The following is a 19,600-nucleotide window of genomic DNA, read 5'->3' on the forward strand; positions in this document are numbered from 1 at the left end:
GGAGCTGAGGGGCTGACAGGCAGTGGTGGAAGAAGGGTTGAGAGGTGGTAGATGGGAGGATGAGAGGAAGGCTGGGTGGGAATTCAGAGACAGACTCAGGTTCGGAGACAGACTCAGCCTCGTGGACAGAAGGCTCAGGCTCGGGAACAGAAGACTCAGGCTCGGCAGGACTGACGTGAATCTCAGGCCTCACCTACGGTGAAGGTTGAGCCACTCAACCACAGTACATGATCCAGGTATTGAGCTAAGGTGCCTGGGATAGCAGCCGCTGGAGCTTGCTGGTGCAGATGATCGTCCATTGCTTACCAGAACACAGACTTTAGGACAACATCTGCCCAGTTTACCCCTTGAGAAATCTCAAGGAACTGCTCAACATACACTTCAATCTGGCGGCCGTCCTGGAAACAGGTTACCAGACGATTAGTGGGATTTACGAGGGTGCGGAGAACGGCCATCTTTTAAATGTGTGGTCTGTTCTTTTCAGGGTGTGGTGCAGGCAGAAGAAGACGAGGGAGAATAAAAGTTCCAATGCAGAGTTTTCTTGCCAAGACACATTTTCTCGTTTTAGTTTAGTTTAACTTTAAAGCTAGGGTCGGTAATGTTGGAGAGCTAGCCAGATTTGAAAGTGGCACCTCTTCTAAGCTCCGCCCCCTCCTGTCAGTGCTCCGTCTAAAGCTCCCACAAATTCACACAAACAAATCTCCCCCACAAACATGAACGCGCATCCACATTTGGAGTCAGCTGCATGCACCTACCAGTGATGCGCGGGTTGATCCAAAATGAGCGGGTGCCTGCGGTTACGGTTATTATAATTTATATAGTACTAGACACAATGTTCTATGAAATACATAGGTCTACACTTTATTGGCTGAATGCGCGAGGATGACGCACTAGCAGTCTGCAGATGAAAGTGGGAAATCCTTATTTACCTTTTGAATGTTGAGCGCGTTATTCACTTTTGAATAAAAGCTGACGCGGGACAAAATGCCCGAGCTGAGCAATGCCATTGTGTCATTTTAATAGGCTACTTTTAAACGCATATAGCTCAGTAATGTCAGTTTTATGTAGCCTATTTGCTGAGAGGGGGCGGGATTTTTGTTGGGAAAGTCAGGGGAGAGACGTACACGTCGATTAGACTGGATAAACACATGCAGCATCTTAATTGTTAAGAAAATGAAAGCAATAAATGAATAAATCAAGCCTTTATTACAAAACACTAGGCTATATCATACAGCATTCTGAAAAATGCACACCCCTAGTTCCTCTGTCTATGGCCCATGACGCGATGACCATTTACTATAGCTACTTTAAAAAACGCGGGTCGGGTACAATATTTTCTTTCTTTTTTTTTGCGGTCCGAGTTGCGGGCGGGTTAGTTGAAAACGTCGGTCGGGTGCGGGTTGTTTATACATTGACCCACGCATCACTGCTGTGCACGCAGTGGTGCTCGGGCACGAGACATGAAGGCATCTGATTGGTTCTTTACATTCGCACCGAATGGCAGTGATTGGTCAGAGTTTTTACTGTCCTACAGCTGCTACAGAGGTCAGATTTTTTTCATTCCTTTTTCTGAACACATAATGTATTGACTACTATCAGAATGGAAGGACTATTTCACCCAGTATAAAAAAAAAAGTTTCTGAACAGGATTACCTACAGATGGTACTCAACCAGAATGCCTATTACCGCCGCGCCAGGCACCGCAGCGAAACTACCGCGGCAAAAATAATCCAGTCGCATTTCAAAGTCATTCGCGAAATGACCGCCAGGTGGCGCAGAGGGACATTGTGCAAAACAGCAGAGTTTGCCGTATTTTGAAATGTAAGCGGGGTTAATGTCAATTAACAGATGAAATAGCCTACTATAGAACATTGTTTAGGACAGAAAAATAGAATCATAATTTAAAAATAGAGACGAGAACAATGTAGCCTTTAGGCTATTTCATATTGTAGCCTACGCCTAGACGTCGGTGGGCGACATAAGCCTATTGCCCGTTGGGAGTAGCGTGATAAATTTTTTATAATAATAATAATAACAAAAATAATAAACAAAAATAAATTAGGTGCAATGAAGCTGATTATTTGTTTTACTATTCTATTGAGCATGGGCGTCAGTTTGGTTTGAAATGTGCTGGGGACAGAGACGCATTCGGAAGTGCATTTTCAGAAGTGCTGGGTACAATGACGCATTAATTTTTTTTCTCTTTAGCACAGGTCATGTTTTGAAAGACGACGTCATGTAGCTTACTAATGTAGCCTAAGCAAAAAGGACTTATCCATCTGGCATGGCAGCTCGCTCTAACTTTAACCTAGATAAATGTTCGCTATTATATGGATATTAGGTGCATATTCAAAGTGTGTGTGGGCACTGCATGGCACGCGTCGGAGCAAACACTTGCATTTTCCTATCAACAGTGGAAACAACTTTAAATAGGCCTACTTAATCTTTTCTGGTCATACAGAAAGGAATAATGCTTCTGTCGCAAGTACTTTTATTTGGGTAAACTCACAATAACAAGAAAATGTTGTGCTTTTGTAAAATAAAATAAAACATTAATGCCTAATTATATAGCCTATTTATCTCCATGTGTGAACTGGAGTGCGTCTCAATAATGAACTGAAATGCAGTGTATAGCCTCAAAAACATGATGAATATTTCTATATAAAGCTCGAAATGTACACTTTTAAACTAAAAAATTCGAATCGAAAGCAAATACCGGCTGATTAGGCTGTAATCCATATGAAAGGTGCATTTCTCTCTAAAGGCGCATCCACTAGCGGAGATGTATTGTACTGATTTAGAAATATATATTTTATTAATAAACAATAAAAATGCCTCATTTTTTCAGACATATTATCAATAGTCTGCTTTTGCCGGTGCTTTGCGGCAAGATTTATGCATGTGCTTGAACGCGGAATAGCCATTCCTCCATGCACTCAGTAGCCTATTTAACCAGAAAATAATATAAACGTTTGAAAAAATAAAACGAGCTCCACAGAACATAAAATATTCATTTTATTTTATTTTTCGTGTTCGCATTTATGAGGAAAAAACGATGTTACGGAAGTGACAGCTCGGTTACGGACGTGACTGCTCTGAAATCGGCACTAAAATATGCTTTAAAACATTCACAGACCTCAATCAGAAAGCACAAAGCCTTTCTTTAAAGTGAATTTCGTATCGTATCTTAATTTTAATCAATGTTTCATCAACCAATTGCCTGGATTTAATAAATAATAAGTAGGCTAATGCAAATAATAGATATCTATCACGACGACACGGAGGCGCCGGCGCATGAAGTGGAGCTCGTCTCATAAATGAACCGAAACTCAGCACAGCCTATGCCTCACAGACCTGAGAAATATATATATTATCTACAGAACGCTTTAAATCATACTTTTAAACAGAACCATTCAAAACGAAAGAAAATTATGTAATCCGTATGAAATGTGCATTTCTCTCTGCCGTGTTCACTAGCCTAAGATCGCGAGTCAGCATCGTCAACTTCATCTTAGCGAGACAGAAAACACTTGTTTATTAATAAAAATGTCTCCTTGCTATATTTGACATATTCAGATTACTTTTGCCAGTTCTTTGTGACAGCTTTTAGGTGCTTCATTGGCAGCGCCACCATTATAGCCTATGTTACATGAACGGGTCACCACTGCATCAGCACCGATTTTTTATTTATTTTTTTATCCCCCAAAAAATCGTGATACGAACTGAATCGTGGGTCAAAAATCGTGATACGAACTGAATCGTGGGTCAAACATTGTGATACGAATCGAATCGTGGGTTTTTTGTGTCACTTACAGCCCTACTAGAAACCCTAAAAAGTGGTGGGTACAAAATGACTCATGACGAAATCTGGTGGGTACGCGTCCCCACCATCCCCACCGAAATCGACTGCTATGCTATTGAGGAATGAGACGAATGAGTAAATTCATGGCAGAGTGGTAGAACTTACGTATCGATCATTTGGATGACACTGGTTCGAATCCCGAACAAACATATACTATGCATTTTATATTAGCCTATTAATGCATGTCGTAGCCTATTATTAATGCAGACAATCAAAAAAAATTTTTTTATACAGGATAGCCTTTTTTTTTTTGGTTCCTAGCCTATACATTTTTTTTAAAAACATGGTTTAAATAAGGTGCGATTTGCCAGGGGGGACGGGGATTTCCTTCTGGTCTAAACATCCCTGCTTCTGCTGAATTATTTTAATCCCCCCTCCCCCCACAGTAATCAATGCTATACATTACTTCACCAATAGACCATTTAAAATATATAAAATAAAGATATGCAACAGACACGTTTAAACGACAAACAATAAAATCAGAACCAGTTTCTGTTACGTTCATGGTTCCAGTGGCCTTAATGCAAGCACGGCTTTCAAAATGTTACAAAGCGTTTTGAGATTATTTTGAATGAAATATTGAAGTTTATAATTAAGTATTTTGGCATACCACGCCGAGTGGTGCTATTGTTCTAAAGTCATGTTTTATTCTGGCATGTTGAATTAGTGTTCGGCAGACGCGGCAGCGCGTTCATTTGGATTTATTTTTCTCATAACAGACAGCTAAAATAACTTAGGCCCTAATAGGCTACTCCGTAGTTTTTTAGTCATACAGATCAGAGTAGAGTAGCCTACATCGTTCAAAACTGTAAACTTTTATTCATATTAGGCTAACGACAAAAGTTTATCTGTCGTCTCTGTCTCCGGGAACTGCGAGTCATAAAAATGAACCGAAAGCCACTTGCCTCCGCTCAGTCACAATAAGAAATCGGCTATATCTAAAGCCTTTAAACGTCTAAATATTTAATAAATGTTATCTGATTAGGTAATCCGTATGAAACCGAGAGGTGCAGAGGATCTACTCAAACTAGCTATTATGTGAGCGCTTCCCAATGAGGAACGGACAAGGGTAAAAATCTCGCTATGATTAAATGTAGTCTAGGCTAAATCGCCCTGAATTAAATTGTAAAAACAGATCAGATAATATATTTGTCGAAATGTTGCGATATTGTTTCATTTAAGTTCATAATTATTCTATAAATATTCTGAAGTTTCTTAAGTTTCTTAAGTGCTGGTTAAATAGTAATCACTGTGGGGCATCGATGAGAATGCACAAAGTTCCTTTTAATGGCTTTTATTTGATGGCTCAACATGTTCAAGTTGTGTGTGGTTACTATAAAAGAATAACAACATTGCCATCAGTTACAAGTATGACAAACATCAAACATTAACACAATGATGCACATAACAAGCAGGTTTCACCAGATTTAAAAGAGTTAAACAACAGATCTAAATCCTCAAGTGCCCAATTGCAAGCAATATACAATATCAACATTCAAATACATACAACAACATTATCATCCATGTATAAAGATAAAAAGGTACCCACCAAACAATCTATACACATCATCATCATCATCATACAATCAACAATATATATATAATACAAAACTATCAACTTACATTTGATGCACGCACACAATCCACATATCAAAAACCCCAGTCAAGGCCATCACTGTCCATAGGCCTCAAACACCATTCGATGGCTTCCACCATGTCCATGTGCTCAAAGAGGAAGAAGGGTGACAGATATTTGAAGGAACTTTCAGTATCGCCCTCTACTGGCTCATTTCCTTCAGAACAATAAATGTTATTTAGTTTAGCAGCACCACGAAGCACTGTGGTTCGAGATTTATATATAAAAAATAATAATAATTCACAAATCGCATGCAGGTTGTAAGGATCCAAAGATCCCCGTGGAATTTAACATGGAGTTGAACATTGTATTCATGACAACAAATGAGCATGCGTTTGAACAAATGAACATGCGTTTGTATTTAGGTTTGCTTGGAAAAAGCTGGCCCAAACCGAGGTAGCGTTTTATTTCTTCAATTATTGAAATACTTAAATGTTTAGTAATACACTTTTATGACAGAAATATTAGCCTACTAGCCTACATGTAGCCTAAATAATTAAATTATTTCATTATCAACACTTTACTAGCCTAATGCTAATGTCTAGAATTAAGTGTGAATTGCGACTTCTCTTTGTTTTCAGTTGGTCTCAAACTCAGATCGCCTGTGGGGGGTTGGGGGTTCAGGAGGTGTTAAATGTTCTGTCTTTCATATGCAGAGTGAGTCTGATGACCAGGCAAAGGCAAAATACTTTTAAAGATAAATCTCTCGATGTGTCCAAATGTAGGCCCTTAAATTATAAATATTGTAGTTTTATGTATTGTAGGCTATTTAAAGGGGTTTCACACAGCATTTCAGTTGAAGTGTTCAATCCATTTGTTTCAACTAGTTTTGTATAATTTTAACATGTTTGAGCAGTGTGTTTGTCAATAATCTGGCATTATCTAAACATGAACTATCGACGAAACGCGTTCTTGCCAACTTAACGAATGCGAGTGAGCAGCAGATACAGAGCTATTTTATTCTCGATCCACCTCGTTTTATTGTACGGTGAATTCAACCAGGCATTCTGTTTCTTTGAAGCAACAAAGGCTAAATCATTTGTTACAGTTTTTTTTCGTGATTTGTATGGATGACACACAGCGATACATCAGCTGTATGATGGGTGGAGAGAGACCCGGCGCGCGCAGTGCAGGGAGACTAAATAAACTAAAATAAAAGAGATTCAGCGCGAGAGAGAAGCAAAGAAAAACGCATTATCTTAATTTATGTTGCTTTGAACTATTTTCGTTTTGTAGACTAGCCTACTGTTTTAATTGTTTATTTAGCTGCAATTTCTTTGGCAATACAGATTTAAAATGTCGCAAGAATAATATTCTGAAAATAAACTCTATGCAATGTTTTAAATAAATAAACTGCCCCTGACACTTTATTTAAACCTTGAAATGTCCAGGATCTATTTAAAAAAAATTCTTCCTTTGCTATGGCGGGTATCAATGTCAGTCATCTCAATTTCGTGAATGATTCACAAAACAATAATTTAGCAGATTAAAGACTATCTTCATCATTTTCATTTTCTGACGCGATCGGCTGATAATCTTCCTTCATCAGTTTTGTCGTCTGTGCATCGGCTCTACTGGAATTTAGCAAATTTATGTTGAAATGTGCCATTGATAATTAAACAAAATGCTTGACTTCAATAAACAGTTAGTTACCTATCTAAGCATCAAGAATGGTAAAAAATGTAACGCTGCCTGTCAGCCAAAGCTAGTGAGATTCCATCTCATCGCTTGAAGCTCGTGCTGTTGCGTTGACCACTGAGCTATCATCGGCCCGCTGTTAACATCACGTCTTACCCCCAATTTCCACCAGATGCGGAACGGCTGCGGAACGGCTCAGCTGCGTGACAGCTCCGTGTTCCGTCGTCCGTCAATACCCACCAGGTCCGGATTTGTTGCAGAACGGCTGCGGCCGAGGACCAACGAGATCTCGCTAATTCACGTGTGATATGTAGTTTCAATAAACAGAACCACCAAACCAGGAACAGTTTTCCGCAATGATCATCATATTTTCCGCCAAATATGATCCGCCATGATCACGGTGTATTTTATTTTGAAAATTAAACGGATATTTTATTTTGTTTTGGTTTGTTCTGTTTTTTGCTCGACTTCCTGTCCTGCACACTCTGCCCCGTAGTGCTGCGGAGCTCTCCGGCATCCGGCAAAAATAGAAGCTCTGCGTATCAGCTCCGGAGGGCTGCGGATCGCCGGAGTTGGAACGCAGCTGTTCTGCATTCAGTGGAAATACACACATTGACTTTAATGGAAACCGATTGACTCTGCCGCCGTGCGCGAGCCGTAACGCAGCCGTAACGCATCTGGTGGAAATTGGGGGTTATGCTGTTCTAAAGCCTCATTGATGTAGCCTAATATTTTTCTATTGCAATGTTTTGTGTGTTGAAATGTTTTCATTATTTATTAAATGTATTAGGCCTACATTTAATTTCAGTCTTGTGATTATGAATTCGTTTAACTACATGTTTCACTTGAATTGATCTGTTACCACACTTCAATCACTCTCAATGAGCCGCGGCGCGGCGGCAGATTACGCAATAGAGAGAATAAACTGACACTTTTCAAAGTCTGCAATTGTAGCGCCTCTTAGCGGTCAAAGGCAGCAAATACACACCCGCACGTATTCTGGGTGAGTACCATCTGTACCCTAGCTTTAAGTATTAAAATAACACAAACAAAAATTTAAATAAACATTAATACGAACTATAGACATATAATAAAACGAATACAATTTATAAAACACTGCAAAATTACTTAAATTAACCCTCTGGGGTCTGAGGTGTTCGCGCGTGTCTTCCAAACTCGGCAAACAGCAGAGGACTGATGAGTCTATATATTTTGCGCGTGTGGGTGTGGTCACATTAAAAATAATGAGCAAGGGTTTGAGAAACTGGATATCTTGTTGGTTTTATACAAATTACTTAAACAGAATATTTGTTTTCTTTTTTAATCAGGTCGTTTAAAACTACACACTTAAATTATTATAAATATAAGGAGCTCATAAATGTGACAAGTATTCGCTGAGTTTTGTTTATGTTTAGAGACGTGCTCAAGAAAAAAAAGTTCACGAGACGGAGAGGCAGAAAGCACACCCTGTTTTTTTTTCTTTATTTTACAAAAGCACTACGTTTTGTTTTGATTGTAAGTGGACACATACAAAAGTAGTTATCTCAAATATTCTTTTTTCATATTTCTTAAGTCTGTATGACCATACATGACGGAGTATTTCAAGTCTATGTTGCTGCTATGTAAAAAATAAAACAGCAAAACGCGCACGCGCGTTTGCCGACCCCAGAGGGTTAAAAATAAAAACTACTTCAGAATATTAATAAAAACTATAATAGTAATGAGAGTGAAATAACACTGATGCCTATAAATACTAAGATCGGGTTAAAATCACGGTGGTGCTGAACAGTCCCAATAAAGTATGCCAGATGGTGGTAATATGCTGTATTCCTCACAACCTCACATATTTAGAACTGAAACATGCAACAAATGACTTGCATGGCACGAATAATTTTTTAGTTAATTGTCCCTGAGCGCTATAGTGGATACAATGCATTGTAAACAGAACAGTAAGCCATGTTACTACTGATCTTTGGACCCACTGAAATGCAGTCTTAACTGCAACATTACAGAACAGAGTTTTAACAAAACAGCAAATACATTTCAGAGAACATTGAAAATAGGTTTTGTATAGCATTTCCTCTGTGAAGATGAAAAACTGTGACCCAGAAAGCTGTTATTGGTAATCAATACCTTCACAACAGAACAACGGATTCCAATATCTGCGAAATAGCTAATCCCACACTACCCCACCAGTCTTTGAGAGGTACTAAAGAAGACTCTAATAGACCTTTTCTGAGCTCACAATGGAGGCAAACAACCTCATGCAATAACTCTGATGAGAGTGATTAAGGCACGCAGTGGGAAACGAGAGAATGATTGTCTGGAGTGATTGGCTGAGTGACCCTGCATGGAAGTGCTGTGAGAGAATTGAACTCAGTCATTTTGTGTCCCCTTTCCTGGCTGATTATATTAATAAGATAAATCCAAGATCCCCTACCAGGCCTTAACCCGGCAATTTTTATGAAATGGGTTACACAAATCTCTTTCCCTGGTCTCTGGAGAGTAGATTATTAGTTTTAGAGAGGAGATATAAGGGATCATTGCTCTCACAGGATTTGTCAAAGATCGAAAATAGAAGACGAATCGAAGTCAGAAATAGATAGAATTGGGGTTGCCAATCAGAGTTTTCTGCCCCAGAATGGCAGAGACCTAATTAGTTGTGTTTGTGCTACTGACATAAATGATCCCTCAGATCATACGGCTTGACAAGTAGAATGTTTAGTTGCTTTTCCTCGTGGATGATGCAATGGGTGAAAAATCATAAATGCCATTGGACATGCAATGAAGGTGGATTCCAAGCATACGCGTATATAGAGATGAGAATATCAAAAAGACGTTGAGGTGGGCTCCAAACACTAAAGCTGCAGTCCCATTTGCCATTGCTTGGTGTAATTTTAACAGCGAAATTAAGTAATAGGAATCTGTGAGATCATGGGGTTTTGCGTGAGGGCAAAAATGTTCCCCACACAGATTTAGCTTATGTTCAATTTGGTCACATGAAAAGCTGAAAGCTGCTTGGTTTGAAAGTGACTTCTGTGTGTGCTATGCCTTAAACATCCCTACAATATTGACAACGGACATTGGACAGGTTTTTGCAAGCAAATTTTCGTTAAAGTGGCTACACTTTATTTACACTGCAGCATAGTGAGTGTGGCAGAGCGGCATTTTCATTCCATTCCCTTAAAAGCTGAGTTGCATTTGCGAGGTTACCTGTGGGATTGACAGCAGACGGGATAAAGTGTTGAGAGCGGCCAAGAGTTCTAAAATTGAGAAATGCTCAACTTTATGCAAATAAAGAGCAAAAAACGGCTGGTGGCAGCTGTAGCTGTGAGGTTAAGGTAGTAACATCTGTCTTGAGTGTTTGAAAATACTTAGATTGTGGTTGAGTTTCTGCTGGATTTAGTGCATAAATAAGTGTTTACACATTGAATGCATAAGTTGTTATATGTATGTTAAATATTGCGGTTAGGGATATTTTCATTATGAATAGATTGCCTGTGTTTACAAAAGATTGTTAAATTTACACTTATCTTTACTTTGGCCATTCGGAAACAAACTTTGCATCTTAAAATGTAATTGCATGTATATTTAACGATTAAATTAGCTGTGCACTGAGGCGTTTAAGCATTGTCAGACGCATTGAGCAGAGTTTTGCCTCTGCAGTGTATGCAGGTTTAAGAACACATTAGCAGCCGCATAACAACACCCTGAAGAATACTGGAAAACCCTAACATTGTGGTGCACATTGTATCTCTTTCTTGTTCAGCTAAATCAATCTGTCTTTATTTCATGCTCTTTTTCTTTTCTGACAAATGGTTCATTGGATATTTCTGACAGAATCTGTATAATTTACAAAAGAGTGTCTGTACCGCAAAAAGATTATTCAGTCACAGAACCCCCTCATATCTGGAAGATTTTTTAGCTGCTGTGTTAACTGCGAAAGTTTAAAAATGCATTAATTGCTCCTCGCTGATGGGAGATAATCTGCACAATTAAAATAATTGTTCTGCTGGAGCTGTGCTGGAAGAGTCCCCTGTCACAGCTCTTGCAAGAGGCTGGCCATAAATAGCAAGATGCTCCTCACCATATGCTGTAGAGCTCCAGTTCAGACTGTCCTTATGCGCCACTTAAGAGCAAATCTTAGAGATAACAGCAGTCAAATTACATTTGTAACTGGCTGTTTTTGAGCATGACAAAGATCAAGATAACGTGTAAACTAAAAGTATTACCAGGAAGTGTGTGTGTGTGTGTGTGTGTGTGTGTGTGTGTGTGTGTGTGTGTGTGTGTGTGTGTGTGTGCGCGCGCACACGCTCGTGTGTGTGAGTGTAAAGTATGTTATTCTGTGTACTATGTATTGCCAGAAAGTAGAAGCCTGAGATTCTTTTCAGTCTGTGTTATGCTGCTTGTCATTTAAAACTAGAGATGTTCCGATACCCTTTTTTCCTTCCCGATACCGATTCCGATACCTGGACTCAGGGTATCGGCCGATACCGAGTACTGATCCGGTACCTGGGTGTGTATCTGTACAGCTGCAATTCATACTAGCCCTGTATGAATTGATAGAATTAATTTATGTTGTGCTTCAGACTTATCCCTTAATAAAACATGAACAAATACACACAGTGAACTAGAATATTTTTTATTATCTGACATACATCTCACAGTAGTATATTATTTATTTTTAAGTGAAAAATAACTTCAAATGCAGCCACAAATCTAATACTGTAAACGGAAAAAGGTATTTTAATTTTACAATATAACTGTATAAAAAAACAGTACAACAAATAAATCTAGGAATCAAAAAAATGATATATGAATAATTTAAGAAAATAATCTCTTTAAAACTTAAAGATGACAGCGTCACTGTGCCCACCCAGTGTGCTTGTCAAACTCAGTAAAGACAGCGCGTCGCGTCGCAGCTCCAGATGTTCAATGAAGCGGCAAAATCCAACGTTTTTGACGACTGACAGTGGCTGGTCATCCAGAACAATAAACTCGATCATTTTGTCGGTTATATTCATAGGTTATATTGCCAAACAGCGGACATACTGCTAGCGCGTGCATTTTAATTTCTTCTTCACTGCTCTAAAAGGTGTTTAAAACTTCGTTGCTCTAAAAACTGTTTAGAGCAACGAAGAAGACTTGATCTCCGATTTGCAGCGTTAAGTAAAGCTAGCGTGCAATAACTAGGTATTGTTTATGAAAATGGTATCGGATCGGTACATGGGTACAAGTACTCGCCGTTACCGATGCCAGAATTTTTATTGGTATCGGCGGCATTTCCGATACTAGTATCGGAATCGGAACATCTCTATTTAAAACGAAACTGTTTTTAACCCTAGTCAGCTAACTTCTATGGAGGACACTTTACGGTAGTGTTGTAGTCAAGACCACCTAATCTGAGACCAAGACAAGACCAATAAATTGAGGGGTTGAGACCAAGACAAGACCAATAAATTGAGGGGTTGAGACCAAGACAATACCAAGACCAGAAAAGACCATCTAAAAGATCCACATTATTTATGTCCTGTGAAATGTCATATTTGTAATCACTAAATACAACTATAATAATAAGACACTATATAGAACTGTTACCAATCAAATTAAATTACTAAAAACAAAAGTCATATTTGCACTGCGGAGGTGTCACATGTCACGTGTGGCTGAGTAGAAACACACAATGTAGGAGAATATTAAGTTATGGGAAACATGCTGAAAGTCGCTGTCGAAACAATGCTGTGTTGTTACAAAGTTTAGATCAGATTCCAATCGGATTCACAAATAATCGGATTTGGACTGACAGTATGAACGCAGCCTAGATCCATTTAGGACAACATGAACAAACACAACTGAACAGAACATAATCCTGACATTACCCCCCTGGAAAGTCACATTCTTGCGCCATACAAGGTCCAACTGAGGAGAGAAGGCGGGGGTTCTGGAGGAGGACGTGGAAGAATCCAGGAACAAAAACAGTCAGCGGGCAATCAGGAGAAAGAGTGGTGCTGTAGAGCCAAGAAGTTCAGCCAGCCAAGAAGGAGGCACACGGTGACGACGAGTGAGGGAGGAGCCATGGTGGAGAAGGGGACGGCATCATGGGGACACAGCGGTGACTGTCCGAGGAGGAATCGGGGTACCAGAGTGCTGAGGTGGAGCTGGAGCAACTGAGGCCTAAGGTGGAGCCAGAGTGAGGGCGGAACCAGATGGAGCTGTAGGGGAGTTGAGATTTGACACAGCGTACGGTTTGCAAGTCTGTGGCACAGGCGAGGCGACGTCTAACAGAAGTGAAGCCAGAGGATCGAGGAAACCATGTGGAGCCGTAAGACCGATGGTCCCAAGTGGAGCAGAGGGAGGAAGGAGCCAAGGCTGAGAAGTCTGGACAACGGGCCGAGGTGGAGTGACAAGATTAGCTGGAGGCAGAGTTAGGGGACACCTTCGTCCATGAGGAGCTGGATGCCACAAGGCCCTTGGTGGAACCACCCCGAAGAGGGGAGGGAGAGGAGGAGCCGAGGGACTGACGAGAGACAGTGGAGACTGGGCAGAGGAGCTGGCTGAGATTTGAAGAGGAAGTGGGAGAGGGATGCTGCGAGGGGTCATGGGAGACGCAGGAGACTGGAGCTGGGTGGGACCAGCGTACATGCAGGAGAACTGGAACTGGACGGGATCAGCGGGGACAGGAGAGACAGGGTAACATCTTCTTCAAACAGCAGCAGCTCGCCCTCAGTGGCAGGAGTGTGGGTGGGGCTCCAATCCATACCCTCGAAGTCCACTAATACTCCCAAGACTTCACACGGTGTTGCCGCTCACACCCCTGGTCAGATGTTTAGAACCACATTTAGAAACAACCACATTTAGAAACAATATCGAGTCTATAAAAGTCTAATATCACTATAAGTCTACAGTACACCGTGTCCTTTCCAGATATAACAAAACACGCGAGAAAATTTATATTTTCCATGTTCCTTGTGTTTTTTGTACTAACCAGCGTTTTCTGTGTACCTTACACTACAGCGAAGATGGACTTGCACTCAGGAGTAGAGCGGACGGATTATTTCAAATTTCAAAAAATTCTGTATGTATTTCTACACTGCAATGGTCACAATATGACGTCACACTCAGCGCATACATTTAAAAAAAACATTTCAACATATAAATAACACTTTTTAATAGCCTACTTAAACGTGTTTATTACAAATAAATGAATAAATGCTAACAATGAATAAATGCATTTACAATCCTGCGAAAACAGGGGGTGCAGCAGTACCCCTAGCACCCCTACTTCCCACGCCCCAGTTGCCCGCTCTACTGTTTTCCAGCACCCACTCAACAAACTCAGCGAAATTCCCCATGGACCCACACCGGGCAGGCGTGCCTTCGTCTCCGTGTTCAGGCTGGTTAAATAGAACATGCACAGTTATCGATCTGGGAAATTTATGAGGCACGTCAGTTGTTTAAATCTCCGGGTATGGGACTCTTTATTGGTTTGCTTTATCAATAATCTTCCTAATCAGTTTCATCATCTCAGCATCCCGGATAGCTTAGAAGAACTTGATATTGCAACAGAAACTTTTAACTCTCTCTTTTCCAGCACTTTAGACACAGTTGCTCCGTTGCGCTTAAAGAAGATTAAAGAACATAGTCCAACGCCGTGGCACAACGAGCACACTCAGGCCCTTAAGAGAGCAGCCAGAAAAATGGAGCGCAACTTGAAGAAAACAAAACTAGAGGTGTTTCGGATTTCATGGAAGGAGAGCTCGATTGCTTACAGAGAGGCTTTAAAAGCTGCTAGATCTGCTTATTTTTCAACCCTATTAGAAGAAAATAAACATAATCCTAGGTATTTATTTGAAACAGTGGCTAAACTAACGAAAAAGAAAGCTTCAAGCCCAGAAGTTTCCAAGAAACACAGCAGTAATGACTTTATGAACTTCTTCACTTATAAGATCGATAATATCAGGGACAAAATTATAACTATGCAACCGTCTAATACAGTATCGCATCAGGAAGTGCATTGTAGTCTCTCTGAGGGAAAATTTGATTTATTCATTGCCATAGGAGAGGAAGAATTTTGCAAACTCGTCAAATCATCTAAATCGACAACGTGTATGTTAGACCCTATACTGACTAAGCTGCTGAAAGAGATGCTTCCAGATGTCATAGATCCTCTTCTTAATATCATTAATTCATCTTTGTCTCTAGGATACGTACCAAAAACCTTTAAGCCAGCTATGATTAAACCGCTTGTTAAAAAACAGCAACTTGATCCTACAAAACTAGTCAATTACAGGCCGATCTCTAATCTGCCATTTCTGTCAAAGATATTAGAAAAAGCAGTATCCTCACAACTGTGTTCTTTTCTTGAAAGAAATTATATCTGCGAGGATTTTCAGTCCGGATTTAGACCGTACCATAGTACCGAGACAGCTCTCGTTAGAGTCACAAATGATTTGCTCTTATCATCCGATCGTGGTTGTATCTCTCTATTAGTATTACTTGATCTTAGTGCTGCATTTGACACCATTGACCACAACATCCTTTTAAATAGACTCGAACATTATGTTGGCATTAGTGGAATTGCACTAGCATGGTTTAAATCATACTTATCTGACCGTTATCAGTTTGTAGCAGTAAATGAAGAGATGTCTTATCAATCACAAGTTCAGTATGGCGTACCACAAGGCTCAGTACTAGGACCGCTGCTGTTCACTCTGTATATGCTACCATTAGGAGATATCATTAGGAAACATGGAATTAGCTTTCACTGTTATGCCGACGATACTCAGCTGTATATTTCTTCAAAACCTAACGAAACCTACCAATTCACAAAATTAACGGAATGCATAGCTGATATAAAAAATTGGATGACTAGTAATTTCCTACTACTAAATTCAGAAAAAACAGAGATTCTAATTATTGGACAAAAAACTTCCACACATAATAACCTAGAGTACTGTCTAACACTTGATGGCTGCTCTGTTAAGTCTTCGTCGTCGGTTAGAAACCTGGGTTTGCTCTTTGATACCAATCTTTCATTTGAAAGTCATGTGTCTAGTATCTGTAAAACCGCTTTCTTCCATCTTAAAAATATATCTAAATTACGTCATATGCTCTCAATGAATAATGCAGAACAATTAGTTCATGCGTTTATGACCTCAAGGCTAGATTATTGTAATGCTCTACTGGGTTGTTGCCCTGCACGCTAATATTAGTCTCTCTGTCTATCCCGAGGTTTACCGCTGTCCACCGGAACCAGGCCGTATCCAGATCTGATGAAGGACCAGCGCCAGGACACGACGACGCCGCTGACCTGAAGTGTCAACCAGTCTCTCCTCCTCTCCACTCCGACTACAACCAACCGGAACTGGACAAATACTCTGATTCATTCTGAACTTCTGACCTGTAATGCTCCTGAATCATAATCATACACTGTTCACTCATTGGCCAGAGGAGAACTGGCCCCCGACTGAGCCTGGGTTCTCCCATTCTGTCAACTGATGGAGTTTTGGTTCCTTGCCGCTGTTGCCTTACCTTCTGGCTTGCTTAGTTGGGGACATTTAATATTCATTATAGATCTGCCTTAAAGGTGGACGATGATGAAATTGTTTTCTGTATTATTTTCATGTTATCACTGTGAAGCTGCTTTGATACAATCTGTATTGTAAAAAGCGCTATATAAATAAAGGTGATCTTGCAAGTAAAGAAATGTATAAAGTCATTACTGGTGTGCAGTTTGGAAATGTCCGAAATTGTTGAAGCTTTATTTCTTGCAAATTTAGCCACTGTATCAGATAAATACCTAGGGTCGGTCTAAAAGTAAAGTAAGCAGATACAGTACCTTTCTGTATATGCAGCAACACTGTCCTTCCATGCAATGCGTAATATTTCTAGTTTTTTTTTCTTCCAGCTGCGCTCCATTTTCCTGGCTGCTATCTTGATGGCGCAAGTGTGCTCACCAGGCGTGTAGCCAGTAATGGGCCAGGGCGGCACTGGCCCGCCCAAATTATTCACTGGTTTATACACAAGTTTGATCAATATACATTTTTAGTTTTCAAATGTAGGCTATTTAAGAAAATGTACAAACCTGATTTATTGTTGACTGGTGTGTGTGTTTAATTTGTTTTCCGAATAAAATGGAACTGTTGAAGCAAGTTGTAGAAAGCCTCCCTCCGGAACGTAATTGGTTGCTAGGGGTTCGACAGGAAGACTCTCTTGGTGGCGGGCTCTGGCAGCCTTTTTAAGGGGGTTGCACACCGGAAGAGAAGCGCCTCGTCTTAAAAATTCGAACACATTCTCTATGAGTGTACACACACCGGCGGCACCATTCGGTGTCTGTCCACGGCGCCCAGAAATGGCTGCAGGACCTTGTTCAAAATCCTGCCGCGCCACAAAGCGCTATATAGTCTATATTAGGGGTGGGACGATACAGGTACCTCACGATTCAATTCTGTGGCGATATGTGGTCCACGATATGATAATATCACGATTCGCAATATCTACGATATTCAATATCGGAAGAAATTTCATCAACGACATATCACGATATATGTGACTGAAAAGAAAAAGAAGGAATATGGAAATAAATAAATTGCATGCATTTATTAATGCCAACATTTCCAACATTGTGCAAAGAATTATGCATTTTCATAATAACTCACTGCCTCCTGGTCTTAAATCTAAACACTGTACATCTAGACAGATAAAAGTGCATGAACATTACAAAACAACATGAACATTAACATGTGTAAACCATAATACTGAAACATCAGTAGTAAGTTACTGTAAACAGTGGACACATCAAGGCATATTCTTCTTGAGGAACACTAACTGATCAGCATGCTCAGATGTAAGAGCACACCTCTGAGCAGAGATTATGTCACCGGTGGTAGAAAAGATTCTCTCTGATGGCACGCTAGTTCCTGGCACACACAGGTACCTGTGGGCCAGCTTGGCAAGGTGTGGGTACTTGCATGCCTCAGATTTCCACCAACCCAACGGCTCATCTGACAGTGGTAGAGGTGAGGATTCTAGATATTGCTGAACCTCCTTTTCAGCCTTGGAGTTAGGTGATGATGGGGTCAGGGAAGATCTGGCATGCTGGAATGTTTGTCCAAGGAGGTTTGCAAGTGCGGATCTCCTTTTTTTGGTGTGTGTGGTGGTCGGTCCTCATCACTGGTGTCATCAGCAGGACCACTCTCTTCAGTGCTTCCTCCCTCCTCTACATTACCATCAGACTGCATTCCCACATCTGCATTCCCCTGTAAGACAAAAAAGAATTTGGCACATCTTCACTGTTATTTTTGTTATTAATGAAATAACATGTTCATCACAACAAGAAATCATCATCAGCCCCTAATCATTTTAAAATTTAACACATCTTTGCACATGGTTAGATGTGTGGATGACATTTTTCTACCAGCAGTGCAAGAGTTGAAAGTTTAAAAGGTACAAATACAATGAGAATTTCAATGACCTAAGTAACTGCTGTTCAGTTTTTACAAGTTGTAATTACCATAAGGGCAGCAGCCTTGGACACAACCATGGCATACGTCTCCTGCACTTCTGAAGGCGACAAGAAGAGCATCGACTTAAACCTGGGGTCTAAGGCGGAGGCAATGTAGAGGAAGTTTTTCTCCTCTGCAGACATGTAGCGCTTTGATAGGTCTCCATGGATGGCACACTTTATGTCCTTGACGAGAGGGGCATCCTCAATTGTGCTGAGTGTGTCGCTCAGAAGTTGGGCGTGAAGAGGAGCAATGTTGGAAACAGTTGGACTTTTCTCCTCACACATGCTCTTTGTTGCTACCAGCATTGGATGGAGGGCTTTCACAACCTCTTCTGTATTCTTGATGTCTCCATCAGTCAGGGTAGAGATGAACAATAAACGCCTTACCTCTGGAGATAAGAGGGCAGCAGTAACAGCTGGCTGTTGCTCAAGAAACCGGCTGATCATCTCATAGGCACTGTTCCAGCGGACAACAACATCAGTTATCAGCTTGTGGTGCGGAAGGCCTAACATCTTCTGGTTCCTCTTCAGTGCCTCAGCTGCTGAGGTGCTCCTGTGGAAGAATGTGCAAATTCTCCTAATTCTCCCGAGCAGTCGAGCAACATTTGGCAGTTTGAGGACACGCTGCACCGCGAGATTCAAAACATGAGCGAAACAGCGAACGTGCGGATATACAGCAATCTTAACAGCTACGGACATATTCGCTGCGTTGTCAGTCACCACTGCTGGCTCTTTCTCGGTGAGCTTCCACTCGTCTACAGCCTTCTTAAGCACCTCTGCCATGTGAGCGCCAGTATGACTGTCATTCATAGCCCGAGTCTGAAGGACGTAGCTTTGGGCATTCCAGTTGTCGTCTATGAAGTGGGCAGTAATAGTTACGAAGGACTCGGTGGCCCTTGACGTCCAACCCTCACAGGTTAGTGCAACTCGTTTAGCAGACCGGAGCGCACCCTCCACT

The 19,600-nt window shown here is 40.7% G+C and overlaps 1 protein-coding gene across 1 annotated transcript in view; it reads left to right on the forward strand.

Moving 5' to 3' along the window:
- The window catches only part of galnt13 (polypeptide N-acetylgalactosaminyltransferase 13), a 110,866-nt gene extending 94,338 nt beyond the window's left edge, over positions 1 to 16,528 (forward strand). Inside the window, exon 12 of the mRNA XM_079619941.1 lies at positions 16,368 to 16,528. Coding sequence (XP_079476067.1) covers positions 16,368 to 16,409 — 42 coding nt within the window. The 3' untranslated portion in view covers positions 16,410 to 16,528. The remainder of the gene's footprint in view (positions 1 to 16,367) is intronic.
- The last annotated feature ends 3,072 nt before the right edge of the window (positions 16,529 to 19,600 follow it).

Source organism: Phoxinus phoxinus (assembly GCF_949152265.1).
Source record: "Phoxinus phoxinus genome assembly, chromosome: 7".
In the NCBI taxonomy this organism is placed as follows: domain Eukaryota; kingdom Metazoa; phylum Chordata; class Actinopteri; order Cypriniformes; family Leuciscidae; genus Phoxinus; species Phoxinus phoxinus.